General features: G+C 41.2%; 1 protein-coding gene across 5 annotated transcripts; it reads right to left on the minus strand.

Annotated features, from left to right (window-relative positions):
* Positions 1–1937: 1937 nt before the first annotated feature.
* On the minus strand, positions 1938–9879 carry LOC132606190 (uncharacterized). Of its 5 annotated transcripts, XM_060319576.1 has the most exons (6): positions 9014–9879; positions 8304–8370; positions 7282–7370; positions 5164–6594; positions 3436–3502; positions 1938–2502 (listed from the first exon to the last, which is right to left on the minus strand). In XM_060319576.1, the coding sequence occupies exons 4-5, from the start codon at positions 6590–6592 to the stop codon at positions 3480–3482; spliced, it is 1452 nt and encodes a 483-aa protein (XP_060175559.1). In that variant the 5' UTR covers positions 6593–6594; positions 7282–7370; positions 8304–8370; positions 9014–9879; the 3' UTR covers positions 1938–2502; positions 3436–3479. The 5 variants fall into 5 exon arrangements, 3 of the variants coding, with proteins under 3 accessions (XP_060175559.1, XP_060175561.1, XP_060175560.1); XM_060319578.1 differs by lacking the exon at positions 8304–8370; XM_060319577.1 differs by lacking the exon at positions 3436–3502 and having other exon boundaries at positions 5176–6594.
* Between the last annotated feature and the right edge of the window lie 463 nt (positions 9880–10342).

Genomic DNA, 10342 nt, shown 5'->3' on the forward strand with positions numbered 1-10342 from the left:
CTTGAAGTCTACTGACCTTAGCAAGTCTTCCAACACATGGGTATCTTGATTCTTGCCTCTTGATCTTTGATTTCTCTTGAGTTGGAGTGGAATATATGTATGGAAGGGTTCTAGAGCTCTCAAGGGTTTGTGGAGAATGTGGGAAATGAAATATAGAACTTGGGTCATCTATTTATAACAACGAAATAAAGCTAGCCGACGAGATTATATGGACACTTATAGGGTCCTTATTAATTTATACAGTTCGTATAAGTGACCATATAATACCACCAGGGATTGAACCTTCTCTGGAATGTTATACAGACCATTATACGGACCGTATAAAGTTATACGGGCCGTATAAGTGGTCGTATAACCTACTATTTTTTGAACTTTCTCTCGTTGATTCGTTTGACCTCCAATCCTTGTGGAACCTTATTGGCACTTATATAACACTTCATTAACCATACAATAGGCCCTATAGTAGCCCCTTAAGATATTACTAAATAAAATTTAGCCCAATTATAGTGAAAACCTTTCCAAACATGACTTACATCTCACTTCCTCCAACGAACTTCGTTTCACATATTCATATGACTTCAAAATCCTATGGTACACACTTTAAGCTATCTAATACTTCCCTTAACCTCGCGAGGACTTCATATTCACCTTAAGCTCGCATTAGTCTACTCACAATGCAACAATCCGAAATGTCCGAGATGTAACATTCGTCCCCCCCTTAAGAACATTCGTTCTCGAATGTTTGACTCTCGGGGATTGTACAAAAATTTCGCCAAAGTTTCCCCTGTAATATGGCACTACCATCCTGTCACAGCAATCCAAAATATATCACCTCACAGGGCTACAACAATAACATCAATAACCATGGCCACACACGGCCAAGAAAGCATCAAGGAAGCCTTACATACCTGGGGACAATGGTGTCTCATCCTGAACCTCTTCTGGAGGTGGAAATAAGTGTGGGTACCTGAACTTCATTCCTTCTTCTGCTTCCCAGGTCATTTCCTTTATTTTATTATTTCTCTATAAGACTTTAACTGAAGCTATATCTTTGGTTCCGAGTCTCCGTACTGGCCTATCTGGATAGCAATGGGAAATTCTTTATAAGACAATTGTTCAGTGACTTGGACATCATTTATTGGCACAATTTTAGAAGGGTCTCCAATGCACTTACGAAGCATCGATACATGAAAAATCGGATGGACTGACTCCAAATCCGAAGGTAGATCTAGTTCATAAGCCACTTGGCCTACCTTGCGTACAATATCATAAGGTCTAATATACCGAGGACTAAGCTTTCCCTTTTGGTAAATCTCATAACGCCCTTCATTGGCGACACCTTCAAGAACACCCAATCTTTCACTTCGAACTCTAAGTCCTGTCGACGATTATCTGCATAAGCTTTCTGGCGACCTTGATCTATTAATAGTCGATCTTGTATGAGCTTAACCTTTTCTATAGCTTGCTGGACCAAGTCTGGTCCTATCAATTTAGTCTCTCCTACTTCGAACCACCCAATTGGTGATCTACTCTTTCGCCCATATAAGGCCTCATACGGGGCCATTTGGATGCTGGAAGGATAACTGTTGTTATAAGAAAATTTAATAGGCGGTAAGTGATCATCCCAACAACCTCCAAAATCAAATACACATGCCCGTAGCATATCTTCAAGATTCTGGATGGTACGCACGGTTTGTCCATCAGTCTGTGGGTGAAATGCTGTGGTAAGACTCACCTGAGTCCCCAAACCTTCTTGAAAAGATTTCCAGTAATTAGCCGTAAGCTGTGTCCCTCTATCGGAAATAATAGATACTGGAACACCATGGAGTCGTACTATTTCTTTGACATAAAGCTTTGCATAATCTTCTGCTACATATGTAGTTCTTACTGGTAAGAAATGAGTTGACTTCGTAAGTCTATCCACGATTACTGTCACGACCCAACCCCGTAGGCCGTGACTAGTGCCCGATCTGGGCACCCGAACCCATCTATCAAATATTATCTCAAATTCTATTAACTCATTCTAGTATATGGCGGAAGCCGACAAGGCTTTATTTCAAATTTAGGTAATTTCCAGAAAAATTTCGGCAGAGTTTCCTTTGTTTTACGGACTATCCAATATACCCTGCACGCAGAAAATACCAACAAAAGCCACACAGGGCTAACCAAGCAATATATAAACATATGCGGACCGGCCGCCTCGGCGTATAGGATCGCCCAAACAACATATGCGGACCGGCCGCCTCGGCGTATGGGATCGCCCAAACGACATGTACATACATCCATACAGAAAGACCCTAACCCACAAACATGTCCACAGACCTCTAAACAGACCGACAGAATCATATGACGGGACAGGGCCCCGCCGTATCCATGAACGAATATATACAAATGCACTAATAAATATATATACCAAAAGTATAAGCTCCGGAAAGAGAGGAGCACTCCGAATAGCAGAAAGGGTGTCCTAAACAGGTGGATCACCAGGCTGTGCGTCTGTACCTGCGGGCATGAAACGCAGCCCCCGGAGAAGGGGGTCAGTACGAAATATGTACTGAGTATGCAAAGCAGAAGGTACAGAAATAAATCTGAACAATAATCGAATCAGATATATAGAAAGTAATACATATAAAAAAAATATCAAAATGTTTATTTCCAAAGTATAAATTATGCATAGGGCACAGGAAAATGTGGTCGCCCGCCTGTCGATGGCGCCACAACACAGCATAACACCAGAAAGTTTCAAATCTCCGAATCCCCGTCACACATCACAACACAGCATAACGCCATACACAGCATAACACCAAATATATGTGGAACCCGACCCTCTTTTGCGAGTAGCTCGGTGAACCATAAACACAGCATAACACCGGAGTATATCAAAGTGCGCACGACAACAGAACCGGCCCGGGAACCGGCGAAAGATATAACAGAACGCACGAATAGAGTCGTGAGTAGTCATATGCATAAAATCAATATCATAAATTCAAACATAAGCAAAATGATCATATTTGAAAATCGAAATAATAATCTTAACAAATTCTTTCAAATGCTCCCGAATTTCATAAAGGGAAGCCGCGGGACCCACGGACGGAAATTTACCCAAGTCGGGCCCGCTTATGGAAAACATACTCGTTATACGTAATGCAAACTTTTATAAAAATATATTGGAGCAATCCGAGCACTTATGTGAAAGATATGACATTCGGAAATTTCGAAGTTCTTTAAAGTGAAACCTTTTTGCGCAAAGTTCGGAAAGCGATTATTTCAAATACATAAAGGTTCATATTTCATCAAATCATACATAAGAGTGCCAAGGAACATATACGGATCATAACATGCTCGGATTTCGAATTTAGAATTTTCTTAAGGCTTATAATTTAGCCTATACAAACTAAGGCATGCCAAAAGAAAGAAGAGTTGCGCTTTACATACCTCGTACGCACTCCAAGATGGCCAATCTTAAGTAAATATCCAATCTACGCCTCAGGCTCCCCAAGGTCTACAAATATGCCAACGAATACCAAACATCAGCTAAGGGCACTTAAGCCATTCTTCCCAACTAACCATTAAATTCTACAGAAAATTCGGCAGCATTTCCCCTGTAAATGCTACCATCCCCGAGAATTCCACTCGGCTATATCATCAACAATAAATCCGAGAATTTAACTCGGCCAAAACATCAACAACCATACCAACAATATCAACAACCATACCAATAACATCAATAATCAATTCAAAACACATTCTAACATTAGTAACCTTCCTTTCAACATAATTCATCAACACTCATTTCAATTACGATTTTTCAAGTCGATATCGGCACTTGCATATTCACTACCAATTCAAGACCATTCAAGTGCAATTCAAAAGCATTTTGTACCATTCTACAAAATACACAAAAAAAAATCCCACCAAAACTATAATTCACCCGAAACCTCCAACCTTCGACACAAAATTCACAACACACTTTTCATCTTCCAATTTCATCAACTACAACCACAATTTGCATCTTAACAATTCCATTTTCATAATTACATAAAAACCATTTATCCGATTTCCCGCAATTAATTTCGTAGTTCCCATCTAACAATTTAGCTATACCGGGATGAATTTAAATATACTTAGGGGAGAATAAATCTTACCTTATATGCCAAGAAATGATCTTCTTCCGCTTTACTTTCCTTCGAAGAAAGCCCAAATTTAATAACGCGATAAAATAAAAACAACGATATCAAAGCGGTGAACGAAACTCGGATATTGTTCCTGAGAAATAGTAGAATTTGCTTCCTAAAAATAATAATTATGTTGCTACTATCATGAACTGCTCGTTGATGTAGCTAAGAGGAAATGACTGTTTGTTGCAAAAATATGCCTTTAGATAGCATTATACAGTGAGACAAGTAAAATGGCTAATTGCCTTTACACGTGCCAAACATATGGAATCCCCTTAATATTCATCTTGTCTACAACCTTACGTGTCCTTGAGTGTGGACATATTGTTGTCCATTTGTGAACCGAACATGTGGAGTATGTCCACATTAATGATTATTCAATAAACCCAATTAATTGTTTTACTTCCACTACAATTCTAACATTTGGTCAATCACACACATAATTAATTTTTTGATCTCAGTTCACTTAAATAATAATCATTTTTAACACACTTCACATACTCATTATCATAATCATGTGGTATAATCCTAGTCCATAGCCTCTTTATATCTAAACAAATATTATTCTCAACCACCGTCGTCATACTTGTTAAGGCCTAAATTATATCGGGACTTCTTTCTTTATATACAAGGCCTTTTTGCACAAGTTTTTTTTCAATTCCAATTATATCACTTTTGGTCCTAAATTTTCCTAAGTGTTTAATGTCAACAATTTTCATGCACAACTTATCTCTCAAAATAAAATCAAAGGCCAAAAGTCCCGACTTCAAATCCCGGAATGGTCTTGGCCTTAAATTATCATAGTTAATCCGGGTTGTCCCAATGTATAAAAATACGGGACGTAACATCCTCCCCCCCTTAAGAACATTCGTCCTCGAATGTTCGATTTAATGTTACGAATATTACTCAAATTCGGGGGAGTTTCTTTTTGAATAGCATATATCAATTTCTTACCAAACAATGTAACGAATTTAAAAATTCAAATCACCTGTAACCACACCTGGTGGCGCCTCCTGGTCCTGTCGGCTGGCCAACGCATATATGCGGTTCGAGGGACCGCTAGAACCTGAAGCACCGCCACGGCCTCGACCGCGACCCGCCTGTACCGGCATACCTCGTCCCGCAGGGCGCATGGCTGAGGGAGTAGAAGATGAACCCGCGGCTGATCCCGTCGGCTGAACTGTACTACCAGAACCACTTGCCATTGGACAATCACGCATCATATGGCCCTGACGGCCGCAAGAAAAACAGGCTCCCGTAGCTCGGTAGCACTCTCCTGGATGAGATCTCCCACAATACGAACACCGAGGCATAGGTGGCCTCGCCTGGCTGGAACCTCGGCTCACCTGTGAACCTGGAGCCCTGAAGCTCTGGCCTGCTCCTGAGTATTTGGCACTATCAAATCCCTCTCCGGTAGACTGCGGGGGCGCACTCTGCGCTGGCTGAGAAGACTGTCTAACATACTGTTGAGGCTGCCCGCCTTGAGGCTCCCCAGAATACCCAGCGGACCTGGCCCTCTTTGGCGGCCTCCTGTCCCGATCTCTGCTGGAATAATCAGCTCTATGTCGGTCCTCCATACCCAGAGCATAAGCCTGTAGTCGGGCAATATCCATGTCTGTCTGCAATGCCACCGCCATACAGCCATCAATCAAGTAGCGGTCTAACCCCATCACGTATCTGTGCATCCGATCGGCCATATCTGCTACTATGGTAGGTGCGTACCGGGCCAGAGAATCAAACTCCATATTATACTCACGAACACTCCGACCCCTCTGCTGCAGATGTAAAAATCGGTCAACCCGCGCCCGCCGTAACTCTGGGGGCAAAAAGTGGCGGGTAAAAGCAGCCACGAACTCGTCCCAAGTAGCTGGGGAACCACCCTCACCCCTAGATAGCTCCCAGGACTCATACCAGTGAGCAGCGACATCCCGTAGTCTATGCGAAGCCAACTCAACAGACTCAGTCTCTGAAGCCCTGACCAAATCTAGTGAGCGCCGCATCCCCCGAATAAAGTCATGGGGGTCCTCGTCGGGCTTAGACCCGTAAAACTCTGGAGGGCCACATAATAGAAACTCTCGAACCCTCAGGCTGTCACGCCTATCGTCATCATCATCATCTCTCCGCCCGCGTCTGCGAGCCTGTCCCGCTACCAGAGTGGTCAATAACTGCATAGCCTCTCTCAGTGTCCTGTCCTCCGCCCCTGGCTGAGGAGCTGGAGGCGCGGGAGCTGAAGCCCCTGGAGCTAATGGTGAAGCTGCTCCAGACTCCTCTGACGATGAAGACGTAGCAGAGTCGGCTGGCCGGGACGTAATATCACGCATCATCTGAGCAAGGGTCCGAGTACCCTTCTGAGCCCGGCTGGTCTCTCCTACTACGCCCTTTTTCTTCTGGGCGGTTGTCGCCTTTTTCGGAGGCATCACTGAAAGAAAAACAACAACAGATCAAAACAGAATCATCCTAATAGCACAGTTCTATCGCACGATCTAAGATCAGAAGAAAATACAACATCCTAAATGTCTTGTAGCCTCCTGTTTATAGATGTGGTGCACAACACACCGATAAACAAGACTCTACTAGACACGATCTGTGGACACTCCGAGGACAAACCGCTCTGATACCACTTTGTCACGACCCAACCCCGTAGGCCGTGACTAGTGCCCGATCTGGGCACCCGAACCCATCTATCAAATATTATCTCAAATTCTATTAACTCATTCTAGTATATGGCGGAAGCCGACAAGGCTTTATTTCAAATTTAGGTAATTTCCAGAAAAATTTCGGCAGAGTTTCCTTTGTTTTACGGACTATCCAATATACCCTGCACGCAGAAAATACCAACAAAAGCCACACAGGGCTAACCAAGCAATATATAAACATATGCGGACCGGCCGCCTCGGCGTATAGGATCGCCCAAACAACATATGCGGACCGGCCGCCTCGGCGTATGGGATCGCCCAAACGACATGTACATACATCCATACAGAAAGACCCTAACCCACAAACATGTCCACAGACCTCTAAACAGACCGACAGAATCATATGACGGGACAGGGCCCCGCCGTATCCATGAACGAATATATACAAATGCACTAATAAATATATATACCAAAAGTATAAGCTCCGGAAAGAGAGGAGCACTCCGAATAGCAGAAAGGGTGTCCTAAACAGGTGGATCACCAGGCTGTGCGTCTGTACCTGTGGGCATGAAACGCAGCCCCCGGAGAAGGGGGTCAGTACGAAATATGTACTGAGTATGCAAAGCAGAAGGTACAGAAATAAATCTGAACAATAATCGAATCAGATATATAGAAAGTAATACATATAAAAAAAATATCAAAATGTTTATTTCCAAAGTATAAATTATGCATAGGGCACAGGAAAATGTGGTCGCCCGCCTGTCGATGGCGCCACAACACAGCATAACACCAGAAAGTTTCAAATCTCCGAATCCCCGTCACACATCACAACACAGCATAACGCCATACACAGCATAACACCAAATATATGTGGAACCCGACCCTCTTTTGCGAGTAGCTCGGTGAACCATAAACACAGCATAACACCGGAGTATATCAAAGTGCGCACGACAACAGAACCGGCCCGGGAACCGGCGAAAGATATAACAGAACGCACGAATAGAGTCGTGAGTAGTCATATGCATAAAATCAATATCATAAATTCAAACATAAGCAAAATGATCATATTTGAAAATCGAAATAATAATCTTAACAAATTCTTTCAAATGCTCCCGAATTTCATAAAGGGAAGCCGCGGGACCCACGGACGGAAATTTACCCAAGTCGGGCCCGCTTATGGAAAACATACTCGTTATACGTAATGCAAACTTTTATAAAAATATATTGGAGCAATCCGAGCACTTATGTGAAAGATATGACATTCGGAAATTTCGAAGTTCTTTAAAGTGAAACCTTTTTGCGCAAAGTTCGGAAAGCGATTATTTCAAATACATAAAGGTTCATATTTCATCAAATCATACATAAGAGTGCCAAGGAACATATACGGATCATAACATGCTCGGATTTCGAATTTAGAATTTTCTTAAGGCTTATAATTTAGCCTATACAAACTAAGGCATGCCAAAAGAAAGAAGAGTTGCGCTTTACATACCTCGTACGCACTCCAAGATGGCCAATCTTAAGTAAATATCCAATCTACGCCTCAGGCTCCCCAAGGTCTACAAATATGCCAACGAATACCAAACATCAGCTAAGGGCACTTAAGCCATTCTTCCCAACTAACCATTAAATTCTACAGAAAATTCGGCAGCATTTCCCCTGTAAATGCTACCATCCCCGAGAATTCCACTCGGCTATATCATCAACAATAAATCCGAGAATTTAACTCGGCCAAAACATCAACAACCATACCAACAATATCAACAACCATACCAATAACATCAATAATCAATTCAAAACACATTCTAACATTAGTAACCTTCCTTTCAACATAATTCATCAACACTCATTTCAATTACGATTTTTCAAGTCGATATCGGCACTTGCATATTCACTACCAATTCAAGACCATTCAAGTGCAATTCAAAAGCATTTTGTACCATTCTACAAAATACACAAAAAAAAATCCCACCAAAACTATAATTCACCCGAAACCTCCAACCTTCGACACAAAATTCACAACACACTTTTCATCTTCCAATTTCATCAACTACAACCACAATTTGCATCTTAACAATTCCATTTTCATAATTACATAAAAACCATTTATCCGATTTCCCGCAATTAATTTCGTAGTTCCCATCTAACAATTTAGCTATACCGGGATGAATTTAAATATACTTAGGGGAGAATAAATCTTACCTTATATGCCAAGAAATGATCTTCTTCCGCTTTACTTTCCTTCGAAGAAAGCCCAAATTTAATAACGCGATAAAATAAAAACAACGATATCAAAGCGGTGAACGAAACTCGGATATTGTTCCTGAGAAATAGTAGAATTTGCTTCCTAAAAATAATAATTATGTTGCTACTATCATGAACTGCTCGTTGATGTAGCTAAGAGGAAATGACTGTTTGTTGCAAAAATATGCCTTTAGATAGCATTATACAGTGAGACAAGTAAAATGGCTAATTGCCTTTACACGTGCCAAACATATGGAATCCCCTTAATATTCATCTTGTCTACAACCTTACGTGTCCTTGAGTGTGGACATATTGTTGTCCATTTGTGAACCGAACATGTGGAGTATGTCCACATTAATGATTATTCAATAAACCCAATTAATTGTTTTACTTCCACTACAATTCTAACATTTGGTCAATCACACACATAATTAATTTTTTGATCTCAGTTCACTTAAATAATAATCATTTTTAACACACTTCACATACTCATTATCATAATCATGTGGTATAATCCTAGTCCATAGCCTCTTTATATCTAAACAAATATTATTCTCAACCACCGTCGTCATACTTGTTAAGGCCTAAATTATATCGGGACTTCTTTCTTTATATACAAGGCCTTTTTGCACAAGTTTTTTTTCAATTCCAATTATATCACTTTTGGTCCTAAATTTTCCTAAGTGTTTAATGTCAACAATTTTCATGCACAACTTATCTCTCAAAATAAAATCAAAGGCCAAAAGTCCCGACTTCAAATCCCGGAATGGTCTTGGCCTTAAATTATCATAGTTAATCCGGGTTGTCCCAATGTATAAAAATACGGGACGTAACAATTACCCATATAGAATCATACTTACGTCGAGAATGGGGTAGGCCTGCAATGAAGTCCATATTAATCACTTCCCGGGATTTTGATGCTCAATTTTCACTTGTTGACAATTAGGACATCGGCCACGAATTTCGATATATCTTTCTTCATTCCATTCCACCAATATATAGATTTATGATCATGATACATCTTCGTTGCTCCGGGGTGAACAGAATAACGGGAACAATGGGCTTCTTCCAAAATCTGCTAGCGTAATCCTACAACATACATCGGGAACACACAACCTGCCTTGACATCGGAGAACTCCATCTCCTGAAATCTCAAAGGACGACTTCTTATTCTGAGGAAGTGTATTCCTATAATGAAATAGTATGGGATCCTCGTATTGATGCTATTTCACTTCAACTACTACCAACGAGACAACTGAATTCGGAATGGTAGCTCCCATATTGCTC

Source organism: Lycium barbarum, chromosome 8 (assembly GCF_019175385.1).
Source record: "Lycium barbarum isolate Lr01 chromosome 8, ASM1917538v2, whole genome shotgun sequence".
NCBI lineage: Eukaryota > Viridiplantae > Streptophyta > Magnoliopsida > Solanales > Solanaceae > Lycium > Lycium barbarum.